The following is a 22,989-nucleotide window of genomic DNA, read 5'->3' as shown; positions in this document are numbered from 1 at the left end:
TATAGTGTATAAGGTGGGAACAGAAATGAAAGAACAAGATCTCATTCTATAGGGTATGGCAAACTGTGGGTTGAACTGGTTCCATGATAATGATAATTACCACATAACATATTTTCTCTTCTTCTTTTTTTTTATTTTGGAGTAGTGACCAGATATTTTTTTAGCTCCTACTTATGAAAAACCTTTTATGTCCCAGCCTTGGGCTAATAAGCCTTTACACATGTCTCATTTTATTCTCATGACAACCCAATGAGCTCAATACTATTATGCTTCCTATTCTGTTACACGTAAGGAAACTGGGGTACAGAGAGACCGAGGACTTCATCAAAATCACATGGCTAGTAATGTTTCTGACCTGAAAACTGAACACAGGTTTGCCTGTGTTCAAAATCCAACTTCTCTCCCTGCCACTCATCTCCCCCCACATTCAACCTCAGATACCACAAAGATGAAACCAGTGCTACTAAGTTTTCCCTGTAGGAGCCCATTGAAACCTCAAAACAACCTCATTTCAGATGAAGAAATGTGGACTCAGTTAAGTAGTTTGCAGAAGGACACAGCTGGTGATCACAGATTCAAATTCAGTGTATTCTTATGTGAGATTCAAACTCAGGTTTTCTTATGTGAGACCATCTCTAGCCACTAAAACAACTTGTGAGTCCCAGGATTACCTGAATCAGATTAGTAAAACAAAAAGCAAAAAACAAAGTTTGAGGATGACAGAAGGCTGTCAACCCTTTACTATGCCAATTAATAACATTAAAAAATAGAGCTGGCCAGTTAGCTTTGTTGGTTAGATCATGGTGCCAAATAACACCCAGGTTCAGGGTTTGATCCCCGTACCAGCCAACTGCCTAATAAATAAAGAAAGAAAGAAGCCTACCGCTACTCTTTCACAGAAGAAAGGGCTTTTTATTACTTATTTTAGGAAGGACATTTTAATGGGAGAAAACAGGAAGACATAATTTCAGAATATAGGAAAGTTGTTTAAAGTGAATAAATTCAGTTTCATGCAAAATCTTACACTGTCCCATTTTTTTTTCTTTTTCTCGTGACTGCTGATCACTTAGTCACACACATGAATTGTTGGCAACTGTTTTCTTACAACACACTTACAAATTCAACCTGTCAACTGTTAAAGAATTTTCAACTGGTCTGTTGTCAAATTCTTGATTGTGTGATCTTTGGAGAGATTATTGATATATTAGTGTGGTGAGCTTTGTTCTTGTTGACAGCTTGCTCTTGTTTTGGGTCAAGGTAGGCAATCTGAGGAGAGGCAAAGGCAATTGGTGATGGCTGTTGGTCAACTCTTTCATTTTCTCCTCTTTTTCTGCTTATCTTTCAAATATTAGTTGCTTTCCTAGTATGCTTTTATCATTCTAATTATCTCATTTTCTTCTTATTTTCCAATTTCCTTGCATAGGCATTCATCATGAAACTTTTGGGTCCCTTGGTCGAAGGGATTTTAGGACCAGCAGTCTTTAGATTAACTTGGGTGAAAAAGAAAAGAGAGCCTTCATTTTCTGAGTGAGGGCAGTGCTACCACAATATCTTCCCTACACATAATAGGTACTCTACAGATATTTATTGGACCCGTGAGTCCTATTTGTAACCTAATACGTCAATATTAACTCCTGAGATTTTACGCTATTTTTGTGACTGTGTGAAAAGTTCAAATTTTGTGGACCGTTAATTGGAATGTGGTATTAATATTATTGGATCTCCAGGTGGTAGAGTTTCTTGGATTATGTAAACCTTTTCTCTTGCTTTACTAGCTTTACTGTCAAATAGATGATATCTCTGTTTGGGTGGGGATGTGCTCAGACAAAAGATTAAGAGATCATTTTTAAAGCATCCAGATTGTAGAGATTGGGATTTATGCTCTAAAATACATGTAATTAAGGCTGGCCAGTTAGCTCAGTTAGGTGCTGATAACAACAAGGTCCCCCCCCGGGTTTGATCCCTGTACCAGGTAGCCACCAAAAATGATAATAATACTAATAAAATAAAATACATGTAACTACAACAGGTGTGGTCTCTAATGCAGACAAATCTCCATGCTTACTTATTCATAGAATGTTCTAAACTCAATCAGTTGTCATAGTAATTAAGGAAGTTTTATAGTAAATCCAAGGTTTAAAGAATATTTTAGTATTTTTGTGCCTATTATATTTTTATTTTGTAGTAAAATTCGTGGTTCCCTAATTTTAAACAATAATTAATAGAAAATATTCTATTTCAAATGGGAGAATATATAGGAAAAAGACTCATCTTCCAATTTTTTTTGTTGTTATTTCAGATCAAAACTTTGTGTGACTGACCTCAACAACAATACATTCAGATTCTCCTCAGAACTGAGACTTTCCAAAGGACCAATGACTCTGTTTCCCATGCTCTTTCATTTTTTCCTACTCCATAGCTATGTCTCGGTCTCGCCATGCTCGGCCTTCCAGATTAGTCAGAAAGGAAGATCTAAACCAAAAGAAAAACAGCCAACTGAAGAAGACATCCAAGCCAGCCAACAAAAATGTGGCATTGGTCAAGACTGTGAGCCCTGGAAAATTAAAGCAATTAATTCAAGAAAGAGATGTTAAGAAAAACACAGAACCCAAACCATCTATGCCAGTCAGAAGCCTTCTGACAAGAGCTGGAGCTGCACGCATGAATTTGGATAGGACTGAGGTTCTTTTTCAGAACCCGGAGTCCTTAACTTGCAATGGGTTTACAATGGCTCTGAGAAGCACCTCTCTTAGCAGACGACTCTCCCAACCCCCTTTGGTCATAGCCAAACCTAAGAAAGTTTCAACTTCTAAGAGTTTAGAAAAGCAACATGAGTGTGATTGTAAGGTACTCACTGACATGGGAATAAAGCACTCAGAAAATGGTTCAGTCCCAATGCAGGACCCCCTAATCCCTCCTAATATAGAGAATCTAACTGGTATACAAAATGCATCTTTAATTAAAGGTGAGAGCCAAAAGACAATGCAGTCTTGGTCCCAAAGGGTTGAAGATTCCAAAATAAATGTCCCCACTCACAGCTCCCCTGCAACAGAGATCCTTTCTGGGCCACTGGAAGGGGTGAGTTGTAGTGAAGGACTATTCTCTGAAGAGACATTGAGTGATACCAGTGATTCCCCTAGAGTGTTTGCTCGGGACACTGCGTGTGCTCCTTTGCCCCAAAGAGCAGCCCCCATAGTTACCTCTCAAAGAAACCCTAACATTCAGTTGGAAGACTTGGGTTCACAAGTAGAATCTCTTAAGCTATCTGATCCCATCAAAAGTGAACGTGATTGCTGCCCCACCTCCAGTTCTAATAAGGTTATCCCTGAACTGGGCCTTAGAAACTGCTTGTCTATTGGTGGATCTGTACACCCCACCTCGCTAATAAAACTCCTCTTGGTGGGGTCACAACCAGAAGCCCTTGGTGCTAAACTAGATCATCAAGAAGCCCTCAAAGCTCCCCCAGTTCAACAGGAAGTTCCTGATACCACCTCTGTCCTAGGTGCTATCCCGCATCAGTGGAAATTTCCTGGTGCTAACCCAGTCCATGGTGAGGCCCTGGGTGAGATCCCAGACCCACCAGAGGTTCCCGGTGCTACTCCAGTCCAAGGAGAGGTTTTTGGTACTATCCTAGAACAAGAAACTCTTGGTGGGGGTGGAAGTGCTGTCCCAGACCTTCCTGTCTTCCTTCCTGTTCCTCCAAACCCAGTTGCTACCTATAATTCTCTCCCCAAATGGCCTGAGCCCCAGAGAACTGCCTCACATGGGCTTGAGGTCCAGGGTGCTATGCAGATTTTGCCTTTGTGCTCAGGACACACTCCTCGATTGTCATCAAACTCAGAGATAAGTTCGGTACCTCCAGGAATGGCTGCAAGCAATGTAGAAAATGAAAAGCAGGTTCATGTAAGCTTTCCATCACCTACCACTCAGGGGTTCCAATTAGCTCCTGAGAGAAGACTCTGCCAGGCTTCACCCAGTGTTGCTCACCTCTCCCAGGCTGGTCCTAGCAAGTTGAAAAGAGGGAGTTCTCAGGCCAGCATGACCAGCATCCCCACAGTGGTATCTATGACAGGGGCACTTGTCAATACCTCCCCTTCTCCTTCCTATACAACTTTGCTACCTACTTTGGAAAAGAAGAAACGGAAGCGATGTGGGGTCTGTGAGCCCTGCCAGCAGAAGACCAACTGTGGTGAATGTACCTACTGCAAGAACAGAAAGAACAGCCATCAGATCTGTAAGAAGAGGAAATGTGAGGAGCTGAAAAAGAAACCATCCGTCATTGTGCCTTTGGAGGTGAGTAAATAACCAAGGGGCTGGAAGTCTCTCCTGACACTTGGTATACAGATCTGTGCAGAGACAATTTGTTTCAGTGTTACATCCTTTTACTTTGGTAAAACGTTGCTTTAAGTTATCTATAAGAGCTTGTGGACCTACCTGAAATATGTCTTGAGCATTCATGCCTTAGCTTATTTTTAGAATTTGTCCCAGAAAACCAGAACAAACAGTTTTTCCACTATAGGATTTAGTGGAAATGTAGGGAAATGATATAAAATGTGGTTTTGCAAAGATTTCCAAAATGCCTCATTTTGGCTAGTTGCATGTCTTTCTTGGAAGTTACAGACTTAAAAAGTAAGAGTGGAACAAATTTATTAACTCCCTTGCAGCCCCAAAACCAGAGAAATTAAATTTCTTTCCTTTTGAAAGAATAAAACTGCATCCTTAATCTTGGAACTTTGCATAATAATAACACAGCTTTCATCTTAACTTTGGGCCAGTGATTTCTACATAGTGTTGTTGGGATTAAGTAAAAATGGTTTGTAAGCTTCAAAGTGATATACAAACATTATTATTATCACGGTTTATATATGAACCTAAGGTAGTAAAAGCATTGGTTGATTTAGGATTTATTTAAAAGATTTTATGGAGCTTGGTTAAAACTCAAACCGTTGCTTTTCAGACTTTTAAAACACATGCCAAATATGGTGTTTTTTGATTTTTAGATAATTCACTTGAAGTTACGGTTATTGTGTCTACTATGAATGCATGTATGGCAGAATAGATAGATTTAAAGGTATTGTGAAGTATTCGGTCAGCCTTTTCTATTTCATTTCTGATTTAAATTATTGGTTAAAAAATGCTGATTTCCTCTTTGAGTCATTGCAAACAAGAGACTAGATATTTAACCAATCATGTATTGATGGGCATTTAAGGTGTTCCAAAAATATTTTGTTATTACAAACCTTACCACAATGAATAATCTTCCTTTACTCAAACATTTCACAGGCCAGCCCATGGCTCACTCGGGAGAGTGTGGTGCTAATAATACCAAGGCCATGGGTTCGGATCCTATATAAGGATGGCCGGTTGGCTCACTGGCTGAGAGTGGTGCTCACAACACCAAGCCAAGGGTTGAGATCCCCTTATCGGTCATCTTTTTAAAAAATAAAATAAAATAAATAAATAAATAAAAATTTAAAATTTAAAATAAAAAAAAAAAACATTTCACACATGTGTTAGTAGATCAAATGTGACTAGTGACTGAATAGTTTACAAATATCTAAAACACTTAGTAATAATATCTCTAGCAGAGGGAACTCCCTTGTAAACCACTGATTTGTGGCATTGTTAGCTGTGCATCATTGCCAAAAACACTCTAATAGGTATAAACACATTCGTTCTCTTCTTTCCCAAAACTGCTGCTCCTCTTGCATTATGTTTGGTTCAATGGCTTACCATCTATGTGGTCGCCAAAATAGAAAATTTAGTCATCTTTGATGTCTGCCTCTCCTCACCCATCTAGATTATCTTGCTCTCTATAAGATCTGAGCTAGGCTTTGAGTGCTCCTACCTCTCCGTATTCTTGGCCACTGCTATAGTTGAGGTCTTTATCTCTTATTGGGACAATCTCAGTGTTCTCTTTATTGTCAACAAGTATTTATTGTACTTCTCTGGGCCATGCCCTGGAGGTAGTCATCAATATTCCAGCTAGCAGAGAAGCCAGGAAGTTGAACAAGTTGAACTCTGGTGCAGTTCAACTTTTCTTTCTGTAATTGATTCTCCTTACCTAAGTTAGTGTTTTTCTGTATATGTGACATATTTCACTGAATTAAAACAAAAGAAAAAAGAGCAAAACCTTCAGCACCTTTCAATTATAGATGAAGTCTAGATTCATTAGTATGGAATACATGACCTTTAAGATCTTGGCACAGCTGACCTCCTCTGTTGTTTGCCTTCATTTCTCTTCACATTATACTTGAGGCTGCAGCAGTATTCAGCTACTTACTTCTTGTGTGTGTGACTGGCCAGGAAGGGGATCTGAACCCTTGACCTTGGTGTTATAACAATCTAGCCAACTGAGCTCCAACTGAGCTAACTGGCCAGCCCTACTTACATGTCTCCAAGCTCACAGTGCACGTTCTTGCCTCAGTCTGCATGCCCATGTCACACTCTTCTTCCTTTCCCAATCTGACAAAACTCCAACCATTCACTCACCCCTTACCGTGTCATCACTGTATATGTGTGTTCCCCAGGTTCCATACCGGGTGACTTTGTTCCTCTAACTGCCTGGCTAGCTTGGCATGGTGATGTGCATAATAAATACTTGTTAGTTAAAAGAAAATATATTTGTGACTCAGATAACCAAATTTGTAAATTTAGATGTTGACATGTGGTTTATATCTGTAGCTCTGGCAAGCAAATCTGGTCACTGTTGTCAAGATCCATCAGTATGGGACAAAAACAAATTTGTTGATGGCTGAATGAATATCTTGGCTGTTAGTTGTAATATCCTAATTATAACATTCTTTATTAAAAATTTCATCATTTTGACATCATTTCAAATTTATAAAAAAGTTTCAAGAGTAGTACAGAGAATTTGGTATACCTTTCATCCATAATGCCTAAACGATAACATTTTATCCTATTACTTCGTTACTTTATCTCTCCCTCTTTTTCTGAACCAATCGAGAGTGAGTTTTGCAGACATGATATCCTTCACCCCTACATGCTAGAGTGTATTTCCTACAAACAAGGATATTCAGTTATATTATTACAATTAGGGAATTGACATTGAACCATTATTACTGTCTAATCCACAAACCTCATTCATATTTCACCAATTGTCCTATAAGAAAATGTTCCTTTGATCTCCTTTAATCTGGAACAGCTCCTCAAAATTTTAAACAGCTTTATTGAGGTATAATTAACATACAGTGAACTGCACATATTAAAGTGCACAATTTGATAATATGACATATGTATACACTGTGTACCCATTATCACAATCAAAATCCATCACTCCCAAAAGTTTCTTTGTGCCCCTTTGTAGTCCCTACCCACCTCCCTGTACCCTTCCTCCCAGACGAACACTGTTCTTCCTGTCACTATAGAGTAGTTTGCATTTTCTGGGGTTTTATATAAAGGGAATCATATACTTTCAGGGGGGGTCTGGAAGAGTTCCTCAATTTTTGTCTTTTATGACATTACTACTTTTGAAAATTTTTAGATTAGTTATTTTGTCCTTCAATTTGGGAGTGTCCAATGTTTCCTCATGACTAGATTTCAGTTATACATTTTTGTGAGAATACCATTATATCAGGAAGCAGGTGTGATGTGAGTTTATCACACTATTCATGATCTTCATTTTGATCACTTGGTTAAGGGAAAGACTTCCAGCTTTTGTAAAAGTTAGTACTTTTCCCTTTGCACTCAGTAGCTATCTCATAGGGAAGTTGGGACTTTGTAAATATTCTACTACCCCTCAAATTTTCAGTTCCTAGCTTTAGCACCCATCGTTGATTTTTGCCTGATGATTGCCAAATGGTGATTCTCTATTTCCATCATTTCTTCTAAATCTTTTAGTTAGTTTTAAACTCTAAGGATGAACTTTTCCTTCTTATTTACTTAAGTACTTTGCTTGTTTATATACTTTAGTGTGAATGCATGAATTTTTTATTATATTCAGTGGGTTATAGTGCTTTATTATCATTACTTAATTCGATGCTCAGATTGTCCCAAATTTGTCCAGGGAGAACCTTCAATCATTCTTTGATTGTTTATTTTCTGGTACAAGTGTTCTAGGCTTATGTACTTTCTGTCCTGTTCTAGACCTAAAGTCACCTATTTAACCAAGGAAAGTTGGTTCCTTTTAGTGGAGAATAGTACAGTACTTGGAAACCATGATCTTGGTGATAGACGTGATTATTGTTACTGGAATGTAACTGTTATGTTCAAAAGGTACTTGAATTAGTCTCTGTCTCTCTGTAACACCCATGCATCATCCAATGTGGTTATGTTGTTTATTTGAAATACAATTTTCGTCCACCTATTTCTGTTTCTATTCTATTTCAGGGTTCCCGTATATTTGATGGCACCCATTCTTTCTCATCCTCCTTCTCTTCTCTCCCCAGACGGCCAATTCTGAAGAATGTATTAGGTTGTCATTATACTGAACTCTGGAGGTAGATAGACCTAGCCATCCAACAAACAGTTCATGCAGAGGCAGAAGAGGGCGCACGCTCTCTGAGGGATGCTTATTCTGGGACAGCAAGAAACAGTTGTATCCTCTTTTGCTTAATATTATGTTTGTGGGTTTCATCCATAATATAGCTTACAGCTTATAGTTTATTCCTTCTTATTACAGTATAGTATTCTATTGTATGTACATATCACAATATATTTATCCATTCTACTTTTAATAAACAGTATTATATGTGTCTTGTGGTGAATATGTGCCTGCATTCTATTGGGTATATGCCTAGGAGTGGGATTGCTAGGTCATAAAATAATGCATAGGTCCAGCTTTCACAGATATTACCAAGCAGCTGTGATGTTCCACTTAAGACTTCCTTCACTAGCGTGGGAGAGTTCCACTTATTCCACATCCTTGCCAGCACTTTAAATTTTCTGTCTTGTTTTATTTTAATCATTTTTGGGGGTAGGTAATGGCATCATTACATTACATTTCCTCCATAATTAATGAAATTGAGCTACTTTTCATATGCTCGTTGCCATATAGTTACCATCTTTATGCCTCCTAAGGGCTGGCCGATTGGCTCACTTGGTAGAGTGTAATGCTGATAATAGCAGGTCAAGAGTTGGAATCCTACACCAGTCAGCCACCAAAAATATTAAGCCATTTGACTATTTTTAAATTGTTTTTTCTGCCTTTTCATTATTGATTTATAAGATTTCATTATGTTTTGATATTAATTCTTTGTTGAATATTATTGTAATTATCTTTTCCTATTCTGTGACTTAAATTTTCACTCACTTGATCATCCCTTTTAGTGAACAGAAATGCAGGTTAACTTTTTTTTTTTTTTTTTTTTGGCTGGCCAGTAAGAGGATCATGACCTTGGTGTTAAAAGGTTGTCCTCTAACCAATCAGCCAACTTTCATGCATGACCAGTCCTCTCCTTTATGATAGTTTTTTGTGTCCTGTTTTAAAAATCTTTGTGTTTTTGGCAATTCCGAGATCATGAGGATATTCTCTTTTGCTTTCTTCTAAAAAAGTTATTATTATTTTTTTTACTTTTCACTTTTTGGGGGGGGTGTGTGCGGCTGGCCAGTAAGGGGATCTGAACTCTTGAACTTGGTGTTACCAGCGCCGGGCTCTAGCCAAGTGAGCTAACTGGCTGTCCTCCTTTCATTTTTTTTTTTTTTTTTTTTGTCGTTTTTTCGTGACCGGCACTCAGCCAGTGAGTGCACCGGTCAGTCCTATATAGGATCCGAACCCGCGGCGGGAGCGTCGCCGCGCTCCCAGCGCAGCACTCTACCAAGTGCGCCACGGGCTCGGCCCCTCCTTTCATATTTAGTTGTATAATAGATCTGGAATTGGTTTTGTATACGGTGCAAGATAGGAGTCACGATCTATTCTTTTTCACAGGGATTGACTAGCCCCATTATTGAAATGATACTTTTCCTGCTATTGCAATGTCAACTTTGTCATTTATCAAATGATTGATAAGTTTTGAGTCTTTTTCTAGACTCTATTTATTGACTTTTTTTTTTTTTTTTAATCTATCCTTATGTCTAAACTATTATTACAGTTTATAACAGGTCTTGCTAACTGGTAATATCAGTCTTTCAGCTTTCTTCAATATTGACTTGGGTTATTTTTCTAGTAATTCTTTGTATTTCCATAAAAACTTTTGAATCAGCTTGTAAATTTCCACTAAACAAACTGCTAAAGGTGGGCTAGCTCAGTTGGTTACAGTGTGGTGCTGATAACACTATGCTCCGGGGCTGTACTATACAGCAAAACCAAAAAACAAATAAGCAAACAAAAAACAGTGCTGAGATTTTGCCTGTGATATGTTGAATATATGGATTAATGTGGAGGGATTGACATTTTTAAATATAATCTTTCAGTCCATGACCATAATATATCTTTATTTATGTAAGTCTTATGAAATTTCTTTCAATCATGTTCTGTAGTTTTTAGCATAGAGTTATTTTTATTTATTTTTATTTTTATTTTTGGTCTTTTTCGTGACTGGCGCTCAGCCAGTGAGTGCACCGGCCACTCCTATATAGGATCCGAACTCGCGGCAGGAGCGTCGCTGCGCTCCCAGCGCCGCACTCTCCCGAGTGCACCATGGGCTCGGCCCAAAGAGTTATTTTTGTTTTGTTTTTAGTTTTTCGGGGGGGTAGCTAGCTAGTATGGGGATCTGAACCCTTTGAGCTTGGGGTTAAAACACCATGCTCTATCTAACCAACTGAGCCAACCAGCCAGCCATACTTTATTAGTTTTATTCCTAGGTATTTGGTGCTATTGTCAATGGTTGAAGGCCATTTACTTTGATATCTCAGCATATTGGAAAGTAAATATATTTCATGTATTTGAAATTATTATATATATTATTGAGATTTGGGGTGAGAAAGATAAAATACATTTATAGTTTTAAAATAATATTTGGTAGTTTTTATTAGTGCTTATATGAAGCAAATACACATTTGAAAAACAGAACTGTAATAATATTTTTCTTTAAAATATACTTACCCCGGGCCGACCCCGTGGCTCACTCAGGAGAGTGCGGCGCTGGGAGCGCAGCGGTGCTGGGTGTGCCACGGCCTCGGGTTCGGATCCTATGTAGGGATGGCCAAGTGCGCTCACTGGCTGAGCGCGGTGCGGATGACACCAAGCCAAGGGTTACGATCCCCTTACCGGTCACACAAAAAAAATAAAAGAAAATGTATTTACCCCCAAAGGCATTTCTTTAAAAGTTGACTGTTAATCCCTGAGAGAAATAAAAATAAATTTGACTTACGTTTTTTGGTCATAGATTACATTTTTGTCCCCACAATAAAGTAGAAGGTAGAATTTCTTTTCTTTCTCTTTTTCTTTTTTCTTTCTTTCTTCCTTCCTTCCTTCCTATTTATTTATTTATTTATTTATCACCTGGCTTATTATTTTAACTGTATAGCAAGGTGCCTAGATAGTCTTCCCAGAGATCTCTTTTGGCCAAGAGAAAAAAACATTATTTGTCTTCTGCCAAGCTTAGTTCAGCTTACTGTTCTCCATATTCAGAAATACAGATAATTAAAACCACAAAAATTTATCACTCTTAAGTCATCTAAGAATTTGCTTTTGGCTAGAGTATTCCTCATGTGTATTTGTATTTTAGCATTTTAGATATAATCATACTAGATAGTAAAAAAAAAAAAAAGAGGGTAGGGGCTTTTACAGACATAGAGAGTAGGTACTTTGGCTAAAATGCACCTTCACAAGTGATCTTTAATGTGTGTAAAAGCAAAAGAAAACAAAACACTGTTGTTTATAGACTGCTTCTGAGGGTGGGGTCTTGAATTGTACATCTCTAGCCAGATGATTTTGGTATGATATCATGCATTTAATTAACATTAATTGAATGACTAGACAAGCAGTATGTGAGTTGATGTAGCCAAAGTGAAATAATCTCTCACATTTACTCTCGCCACTGTTGATTTTTTCCCCCAAATATTAAAGAGTTATTATGTGTTTGGTTGGATTAAATAGCAGTGTGCTTGATAACACTGTAAAGTGTGCTGTGTTTATTACCATGATATCTTCTTTAATGCAAATTCCACCTACAAAAATAGTAATACCTACATAGGTTGTGTTTGAAAAGTTAAGTATATGATGCAAATTGAACCACTGACTGTCTACTCATATTTGTGGATGAATCCTTCCATGTGATAAGTCTAGTTCAACAGGTGTCATTTTACAATTGGTTAACACACTCATTTTATTTCATTTTATTTTATCCTTTTTTGGTGGGAATGGGAGTGGGGCTACCCTCACTTGGCCACTGCTTTTCTTAGTGTTTTCAAACAGCCAGATCTCATTTTGGCATGTGTTGTATATGGCATCTGGAACAAATTTTTGCTACCAACTCGTTCAATTGAGGGCAGATGTTATATGTCCTTAAGTATGCCTTTAAGGAATTTCTTTGTATCACCCCTGAGACTTCAGTAGCATACTGTACCATAGAACTGGACATAGGGGAAAAAAAAAAAAAACAACATTTTTAGTGTACATGCATGTGTAAACCCCAAGTATGCCAACAAAACCATACTGATCTTGATTGGTTCTGACCCATGGGTGTTAATTTCAGAAATCTTGTCACTGTAGTTCAAATCTTACCTTGCTGTTTTGTGTATGTTTTCTTATTCAGGAAGAAAAATGTGTGAAACTGACCAACACCTTCATCTAGTGTCAGCATAATCCACGTTATACTGTTGTATAACAGTGAGCACCCTAGTGTAGCACATGTTTATTTTGCTGTAGAGCTTAACTTCAGATCTCTTTTTGTTGGTCAGCCTCTTGGATTTCTATTGCAGAGAGGTATTTAAAGAGTGTTGATGGTATTAAAGCTGCAAGAGTCATTCTCCTTTTCAAGTAGCCACTCATCGTTGGGACTATCATGTATGTGGCACAAGTGTTACCAAGAAGGCTAGAGAGAAAGATCTTATTTCTTTGCATTATTATCGTACTAAAATAAGACACAACTAGCAAATAAGTCAAAGTAATGTAAGCAATTTGAGGTATTACCTTGATAATGAGTCTCAGTGGTCAAGTCATAAGTCTTCACAGGTGTTGGCTAATCATCAGCTCTTCGTGTCTGCCATGAATGCAACAAAAGAGAAATCTCGCTTTTTCCGATTTAATTATGCCCTATTAATACTAAGTCATTGTCTTTAAAGAATAGCGTTTTCCTGCAGAGAAAGCCATGATCAGAAGTAAGATGCTTAATTTACTTCTAAAGCTGAAGCCCCGGATTTAGGGGGTGCTTCCAGCACAGAATAGGTGCTCAACAAATGTTTGCAGAACAAATAGTTGAATCAGTGAATGAATGAAATCTTATAAAAATATAAGTATCAGCCTATTTCTCACATACCAATGTCTGTTTAAAACAAAACAAAACAACTTCACTGTAAACCACTCATTTAATCCTGTACATACTTAATATATTATTTCAGCAGCTAGTACTCCAAAACAACATTTGTAAGGTTTATTCTATACATGTCATTTTCAGGCTTGTCAAATATCTGATAGAAATTCAAGTAGAAGTCTTGAGGAAAAGTTTTTTAGGAAGGTAGAGAGTGCTTTAAAAATACGTGGTAAGGGCCGGCCCGTGGCTCACTCGGGAGAGTGCGGTGCTGATAACACCAAGGCCTCGGGTTCGGATCCCATATACGGATGGCCGGTTCGCTCACTGGCTGAGCGTGGTGCTGACAACACCAAGTCAAGGGTTAAGATCCCCTTACCGGTCATCTTTAAAAAATAAAAAATAAAAAATAAAATAATAATAAAAAATAAAAAAATAAAAATACGTGGTAAATGCTGTCTGCCTGTGTTGTTTAAAATTACTGCCATATGTATTTGTGATTGTGAGTTCTACTGAGATGGAAATTTGGGAAACTAAAAATTCTGAAAAGGAGAAAAGGAGCCTGAAAACTCAAAATCATGTATTTTTCTAATTGTAAATGGAATTTAGAAAAACAGTTCTAGAAGGATACCTACCAAACCAAACTGTTGGAAGAGTTCACCTCTGAGGATTGGATATTTTGGGTGGAGGAGGGATATATTAGAAAATATGTGACTTTAGCTTTTTGCTTAAATTTTTCTACTTGGTTTGAATTTTTACGTAATGAGCTTGTTACTTTAAAAAATAATAGAAAACATTAAAACAAAATAATGTAATTTGTATTGTAGAAAGTTTGCAAGTAGGAAAAAATAAACCATAATCCTACCACTTAGAGGAAACCACCATAAATATATTGGCATATTTGCTTCCAGGACTTTTTCTGCATTAAAAAAAATAACATAGTTGAGGTCAAATGAGGTAAATTTTTTCTGTTATTTTTTTTCACTCAATATATCATCAGTATTTTCTCTTGTCATTAGAAATTTGTAAAGATTTTGTTAATGCCTGCATAATTTTTTTTTTAGGTGATTAAACATAATTTACTAAATTATTTTTTGTTGCTGAAGCCTTCAGTAGTTTACAATTTTCCATATGGTAGTAAACTTTTTTTCTGTATAAATCTTGGTTCCCACTTCAGATTATTTTCTTGCACTGGGATCATTTGATTCTTTATTTCAAGCTAAAGTATTAACAACCAAAATATTTAGTATTCTGCTGATGAGTTAATGCCTAATGATTTCTAAATCTTTACCAATTTTGGAAACCAGAGGGTTGCGGTGCAGGAATTTTTTTGGATCGTCAGGTTCATTTCCATCTCCCCAAAAGAGAAACTCTAGTTTTTGTTACATTCTTTTTGTTAAATACATCTTAAATCCCTCAGGGAGGCTGACTGAGCCAGCGTTTCAGCAACTCTCCTAACTAATTACTAGCCAGATCAGATTTGGTATTTGGTATATTTTTAGCTGCCATAGGAAAATCAGAATTTTTAAATTACTATTATTGTATTAGTGCTTTAGTCCCGCTAAACTTTCCCCTTGTTTTTTTGGTTGCTGGACAAAAATTCCTAAGACTAATTTGATCCTGGATTAAATGATTCCAACACCAGTCTTTTATATGATCTTTTAGAAATTATAAAAATACAACTTCTAAGGGGCTGGCCACTTAGCTCTGTCAGTTACAGTGCAGTGTTATACACCAATGTCAAGGGTTCAGATCCCCTACCAGCCAGCTGCCCCCCCCCCCAAAAAAATACAACTTCTACATCAGAAGTTCTTTCTTTCTGTGTTTGCGTGGGGGTTTTTTTTGTTTTGTTTTTTATGGTTCATGGACCACATCTGCATCAGAAATTCTTAATCTGAATGGACTTCAGTGATCTGATCCCACCTCTCCAAAATTATGTGGAACATACTTCATTTTTTCTGAAGAGATGGTCTATTGCTTTTACTGGATTTCAGAGAAATGTAAGTTGCATCCCCCACTCCTCAAAATAAAAACAAGTATAAAAGGATCACACCACTCTTATAGCTTTGAAAGAATGCAATTGACAACTGTTCCGATGGTTAAGGAAAACAGTTACACTAAGAATTTAGATTTTCCCATTGTCGTCATCAGTGTGACCTACTTGTAATATTGAGATAGTCACCCTTGTGGAGCAGGGATGCCATAAGGAGCAGAGATGATGTCTATAAAATTTCTGGCAGTGTGCCTACTACATAGGAGGTGCTTAAACTCGGTCGTGATTATTATATCCTTGAGGAGATTTGTATGTTCATTTCATTAATTTTACCTGTTTTCCCTCTTGCCACTTTATTCATGCTATTTAGAGGAAGGTAACTTAAGTCCTCAGAAGTAGCAGGTTCACACCATTTCTCAGGATCTGCAAAAGCATTTTTTCTGCTGGAGGATTCAAGATAAGTTATGAATGAATTGGTTCCACTGTTCCCATGTGATGCAGAATTATAGTTGTGGTTTCCAGCGAGACGGCTATGCCACAGTTATTTTCTTGTCCTTGTATAATGAGAGGGTTTTGGTGTTTCTGCTGTGTTCTAGACATTTACACTACACAGCTTATTTTCATATTATATTTCATACACAACACCATTTTGTGGTGAGTTTTCTGCTAAAGAGCAAAAGTAGGATCAAGGCAGGAGGAAGTCGGAGGACAAGACAGTGAAGGCCACAGTTGATCTAAGCCATGGAATTTTGGATGGAGAATATAGGTTAGATTTCTTTTTTTTTTTGGCAGCTGGCTGGTACAGGCATCTAAACCCTTCACCTTAGAGTTATAATATGATGCTCTAACAGATTGAGTAACAGGCCAGCCTTCTCCTACACTTGGCAGGAGTAAGTAATTTGTTTAGGAGTTAATACAGAATTGTCGGAAGATTTGTCTTTTAGGCAACATAGAATTTATTTTTTATTTTTATTTTTTTATTTATTTATTTTTTTTAAAAGATGACCGGTAAGGGGATCTTAACCCTTGATTTGGTGTTGTCAGCACCACGCTCAGCCAGTGAGCAAACCGGCCATCCGTATATGGGATCCAAACCCGGGGCCTTGGTGTTATCAGCACCGCACTCTCCCGAGTGAGCCACGGGCCGGCCCAAACATAGAATTTAAATTGCTTTCTTTATTCACGTAATTCATTTTCTGGAGATGCTTCTAGTACATTATGAGATGTTAAAATAGTAATCAGTAAAGCAAGGAAAACAAAACAAAATAGCATTTAACTTTTTCCTTTTTAAAGAACCAACAACCAGGGCACTTATGTCTTAACTACTAACTAGCTGCATAGGACTTTTATTTATTTATTTATTTTTTTTTTTTTTGTCTTTTCGTGACCGGCACTCAGCCAGTGAGTGCACTGGCCATTCCCATATAGGATCCGAACCCGCGGACAGGCTCGGCCCTGCATAGGACTTTTTAAAATATGTTCAATTTTCCATGGCTAACAAATAGTAGAGCCATTCTTTCCACCAAGATAAAGGAAAGTTAAACAGTCCATGTCTTCTCTTTTTTAAAATTGAGATATAATTCACATATCGTAAAATTCACCATTTCATAGTGTACAATTCAGTGGTCTTTAGTATATTTACAAGGCCCTGCAACCATCACCACTATTTGATTCTAGAATATTTTCATCACCCCCAAAAGAAGCCCAGTACAGTTAAGTAGCCGTTCCCCACTCTCCCCTCCTCCAGGCCCTGGCAACCACTAACCTGCTTTTTGTCTCTATGGATTTGCCTATCCTGGATATTTCATATAAATGGAATCATACAATATTTTGTCTTGTGGCAAGGTTCATCCATGTTGAACCATGTTCCATTTTATGGCTGAATAAAGATTTCATTGCATAAATAAACCACATTTTGTATATCCAATTCATCAGCTGATGATTTTGTTTTGGTGGCTTGCTGGTCAGGGGAACCAAATCCTAGACCTTGGTGTTAATAAATTTCATCAGTTGATGGACAGTTAGATTGTTTTTACTTATGGATATTATGAATAATGCTGTCATAAACAGTTGTGTACAAGTTTTCGTGTGGATATATGTTTTTAGTTATTTTGAATATATACCTAGGAGTGGAATTGCTGGGTCATGTTATCACTCTTTAACTTTTTGAGGAACTGCCAAACTGTTTTCCAAAGCAGCTGTACCATTTTATATTCCTACTAGCAATGTACAGGGTTCGAATTTCTGCATTATCAGACTTTTTGATTGTTGCCATCCTAGTGGGTGTGAAGTGGTTATCTCACTATGGTTTTGATTTGCATTTATTTCTCTAATGATTAATGATGTTGAGCACCTTTTCGTGTGCTTATTGACCATTTGTATATCTTTGGAGAAGTGTCTGTTCAAGTCCTTTGCCCATTATTTAATTGGGTTATTCGTATTTTTGTTGTTGAATTGCAAGAATTCTTCATGTGTTCTGGATACTAAACATCTATCAGGTGTGATTTACAAACATTTTCTTTGTGAGTTGTCTTTTCATTCTTTTGATAATGTTCTTTGAAATACAAGTTTTCATTCAACTTAACATCAGAAAATGGTTTTCTTTTTTCTTTTTTTTTTTAGAGAAGCAGAGAGCATTTCAGAAAATGGTTTCAATTTTGACAAATTCCATTCTATTTTTTTCTTTTGTTGCTTATATTTAGTCTTTTTTTTTTTTAATTCTGTCATCCAAAGTTATAAGTGAACTTTACTTTGTACCATGTAGAAACCACATTGGCTTGATTGAAGTGGCTAGAACTTTTTTCTCCCTCTTTATTTCCCTTCCAGTGTAGTGCTTGGCATATGATAGGCATCAAATAAATGTTGGTTGAATTGAATAATGTTCATCATAGATGTGAAAGTGGTATATAGTAAGCACTGACATCTAAAAGGATTGATAACAACTGTCGTGTACTGAGTACTTACTAAGTGCCAGTCCTGCACTAAGCATTAACATGCTTGTTGTCTCATTTAATCTTACTATAATCTTAGGAAATAAACATTCTGCCCCCAATTTATAAAGTAAAGAGAGGCCAAGTAACTTGCCTAAGGCCACACAGTTGATCTGGGACTCGAAGACTTGGGTTGTCCCTGAGCTTAGGGCACCCAGGAAATGTGAAGGGCCCGCAGGATGGGAAGAATTGGATTAGTTGAAGGATAGTCCAGCAGAGTTACTGCTGCTATCTTTCAGAATTGTAAAACTTTGAAAGAGATGTAGTGTTAGAATCTCATAGGTTTATTTTACAAACATACAAAATTTTTTAACATGAATCACATCAAAGATTTTCTTTAACTGTCTTTTTAGTTCTTTCTCTCTGTTTTTATCTTTACTTAAAATATTTTTACTCTCCCTGGATTTCATTTCTCTCTGAGTCATGGTCTGGTAACTCTTTACTATCATGGTAATTTTTTACTCTCCTACACCTTGAAGCAGATCGTTGTATATTTTATCCAGCTTTTCTAATTGTCTTCAGCAGGAGGGTTGTTTCAAATTATCGATTCCTTTATCACTGGAAGTATAAGTTTCATACTCTTTTTAAATTTATAGATGTAAGATTATGTTATGATGGTCTGGTGGAATTAGTATGGAGTTAGCATGTCCCACGTCTAGCAGCAATCTTGTTTAATACTAGAATTATCTAGGAGAGGTTTCTTGTGTCTCAAAATATAGTGTGCTGTGAACATCTCTAATATTTACAATAAATACATTTTGATTGCTTATTTGTACGTAGTTTTAAAAATTAGTGACAGGCATGTTTCTTCATTGCTGCAATTGCACCAACTGGAAGTCAGATGCCATACCCCATTCTTTTTATTTCCTTTATTGCATTTAGCCCTAATGTCAGCACTGTCCTTCACTGAGTCTACCTGAGTCTATTTGATCATGGTCTCATAGTTAATAGCATCATTGGGATTTAGATCCCATCAAGGACATGTTGATTTTGTGTGAGATAGTATTTTAAGTTGGACAGGCCAGGAAGAAATAATAACACTTTCCTTCAAAACATCTGAAACCAGGCCCAGACCGTGGCTCACTCGGGAGAGTGTGGTGCTGATAACACCAAGGCTACGGGTTCGGATCCCATATAGGGATGGCCGGTTAGCTCACTTGGGAGAGCGTGGTGCTGATACCACCAAGTCAAGGGTTAGGATCCCCTTACCGGTCATCTTTTAGAAAACAAACAAACAAACAAAACATCAGAAGCATCTGTACAGTACAGGGCTGTCCAGCTGAGAGAGTAACTCATTTCTGGCCAGACAAACCTTGCTTCTCTGTAGATGGTGTGGGCTTCTAGTAAATGAGTTCAAAAACTAAAGAAGTTAACCCTTCCCGAATAACTCATCACATGTCAACAACAAAAAAATCTTACGTACACCCATTCTCCAAATAATTCTTTTGTCTGATTAGGAGACTCGGTTATACAAGGGTGTTTTCCAGCCTAAGACAAGGCTAGGATCAACCAATAACCTCTCCTTGTTCTTCCCTTGAAAAGTAGATGATATTGGTGATGATCAACTTAACTAGAGCATCAGTGTTGGCTTTTCAAAGGACCAATTTTGGAAAATTGAGAAATAGAACAAAAAGCACATTCAAACTGGAATGGTGGAGGGGCTGGCTGGGTAGCTCAGTTGGTTAGAGTGAGCCTTATAACACCAAAGTCATGGGTTCGAATTCCAGACAGCCACCAAAAAAGCCCCCAAAACAAAATCAAACTGGAATGGTAGAGAACCAAAGGCTGATGGCATCTCTTCGTATCCGTGCTCAATGGCCAGCCCGATTACCCAAGTGGTAGCACATCTAATTACATGCCCATCTCCCCACTGCCCCTTCACAGACACACTGGAGTGTAGCTTTCAGCAGTCACGGTGCTCCCAGTTCCTTGCACGTGTTGTTGCCATCTGCTGGGGCATGCACCTTTCTTCCCTCCTTCTATATCTCACCCACTCCTGCCCGCCCATCCTTAGGTTTCAGTGGGAAAACCTTCTCTGTCTTTGCATAGCTTCCCAGATTCATCTCCATTCTATCCTGCATCATGAATGTTTATTTATTTGTTTCTTTCATGAGATGGTAGGTTGTGGGGGAGGCAAGAATGATATTCCTCCCCCTCCTTGCATGCCTAAGCGCCGTGTCTGCATAACGGAGGTGCCCAACATTTATTACATTGTTTTAAGGGGGAATGGTTATTAAATGGAGAATATCATTGTAAAAAATGAATTAATACATTTTAAAGAGAACATTTCTGGATGTGGGATCTTTTAAGGTTGTTCAATAACCTTAAGTTTGATTTTGCTAAACTTAGGAGATCCCTGTCTGACTTTTCTCAGAAGTTGTGTTTGTGTGTATGTATGTGTGTGTAAAATGCTTTGAGGTTCTCAGTGAAAAAATAAATTTGTTTGATTTTGCTATTAGACTTGACTAGTAGTTAGATTATCTAAAAACTGAGGGGAAAATGTTATCTTGAGTCAGTTGTCTAGCATGAATGACATAGAGAAGGATCCTGAAGGTACAGAACTTCCTTTCAAAAAAAATTATTGATTACAAAATAAACAGGACAGACTAGCAATAAGAAGCAAAGTTAATATATCATCTACTAAAGGGGAAATTGTTCTAAATAGAAGCTTCCCCCTTGATTTCTTTGTTTCAACAAAAAACCCATAGATGGTATTATTGGATTTTTCTGTCCAAATTATGGATCTGGACACTAATAGAGGACGTTGTTTTGCCTATTTCTAGTTAGTACTAAGGAGAGTTAAGAAATTGGGGAGAGGTGATATTTTAGCCCCATTCTTCTTCTCTGTCAGTCTCTTTCACCTCCATGTCTATGATTTCTTGGTTGGTAACTGTTAAAGATTATTCACTCACTTGTCCCTTAATTCTTGTCACTGAAGAGCAGCAATTTTTAACAGCAGTAAGCAGGACTGCTCCAGGGATTGCGGTGGATACAGGTAGACCTGACTCTGTGGAAGGAGAAAGGGCTACAGTTAGCCTCGGGGAAGGAGGTGGGGGGAGGGGAGCCAGGGAAACTCTGTCCTAGGGGATCAGCCACCTACAGACAATTGCTCAACCCAGTCACCCAGGAAGATTCTCTAGTGCTGGTCTTTCAGGTCCCTGTGTCATGCAGGAAAAAAACCGTACTGATTTTTAAAATCTGATAGGATTGTGAAAGGTATGAGACATCCTTTCTTTATTCTTATTGATTGGAAGTTTCTAAAAGATAGTACTTGAGAACATCTTTATCCAGACATTACTGCAAAGGCTGTTGCCCCCAAAAGTAATGTAAAATGAAAAATATAGAAGGGTTTCATGAGAGAAGGAGTATAGCAGTTATTGGAAGGGTATTGTGCTTCCGTGACGTCAATCTTGAGGAAAGGTGGATTACTCCTGAGATTAATTTGGAAGGAGACTCCTAGTAGGCTACTGTTGTTTCAGTCTAGGCAGAGTATGTGCATCTAGTTACTTGTAGACGCAGAATTGCTTACACCTAGAAGGAAAAGTAGAATTTTGAAATTATTCATAAATTTAGCTCCGAGGGCACAGAACATGCTTACATCCTTAGTGTAATGTTGATTTAAAATACCAATCTTTTAGAAATCTGAGCTGTTCTTCTTCTACAAGTGAAACTGTGTGTTTTTGAAGACATTTCCTTTCGGGTTATTTCAGTATATTTACAACTGTATATCGTTGGGTATTGAAAATGAGGAGTTGTAGAGAGAGCAGTGTACATGGTTAAAAGTAGGCTCAAGTCAATTTCTAACTTGCTGTGTAACTTGATTAAGTAATTTTACCTCTTTGGTCTTCAGTTTACCTGTGAAATATGGTAGTTAGACTAAGTTTTATGTAATGTTCTCATTAGTTCTGTAATCCTGTGATTTTTTAAGAGAAAAGAGATCTCATTTTGTAATACTTATTTTGTAATATATGAAAAAACCTTACACACTTGAGTTATTACAAAATTACATACCTATTCGTGCAATTTAATAGTCATGATTCCTTGTGGGAAAAGCAAATAGATGTAAGTGACAAAAACAAGTTCTGAATAACTATGGCTAACACCAAAGGTTTTCTTAGTTTCTGATCTTTTAACAGGATCTAGTTGTATGCACTTCACCCTGAATAAGAGAGTGGAAATGGCTCCCTTGACTGGCTTCCAATTTCTCTGTTAGTAATTTCCTTTTTTTTTTTTTTGAAGATGACCGGTAAGGGGATCTTAACCCTTGACTTGGTGTTGTCAGCACCACGCTCTCCCAAGTGAGCCAACCAGCCATCCCTATATAGGGATCCAAACCTGTGGCCTTGGTGTCATCAGCACCTCACTCTCCTGAGTGAGCCACGGGCTGGCCCTCGGCCCTCTGTTAGTAATTTCTGATTATTCTCTCTGTCAAAACTCACTGTCACCTAAACCCTGAGATAAGGCCATCAAATCGTTCAGTGTAGGAATTGGAATGGATGGTCACAACCAATGGAGGATACCAATCTAGTCTGTGTTCAAACAAGTACAGATCTTCATGGTGCAGCATCTGTTTCATATTTGTAGTTAACGTTAGCTCTAGTCACCTTCATTAACTCTCATATCTAACTGGGATGAG

General features: G+C 37.6%; 1 protein-coding gene across 2 annotated transcripts in view; it reads left to right on the top strand.

The window, feature by feature from the left end:
* Positions 1-2,421: 2,421 nt before the first annotated feature.
* Positions 2,422-22,989, top strand: part of TET1 (tet methylcytosine dioxygenase 1) — a 102,454-nt gene continuing 81,886 nt past the window's right edge. For both annotated transcript variants that reach the window (XM_063102762.1, XM_063102761.1), the window contains exon 1: positions 2,422-4,293. In XM_063102762.1, the coding sequence (XP_062958832.1) occupies positions 2,422-4,293 (1,872 nt within the window). The remainder of the gene's footprint in view (positions 4,294-22,989) is intronic.

Source organism: Cynocephalus volans, chromosome 7 (genome assembly GCF_027409185.1).
Source record: "Cynocephalus volans isolate mCynVol1 chromosome 7, mCynVol1.pri, whole genome shotgun sequence".
Classification (NCBI taxonomy): Eukaryota; Metazoa; Chordata; class Mammalia; order Dermoptera; family Cynocephalidae; genus Cynocephalus; species Cynocephalus volans.
The sequence above is the reverse complement of the archived record's forward strand: the minus strand, read 5'-3'. Positions and strand labels throughout refer to the sequence as shown.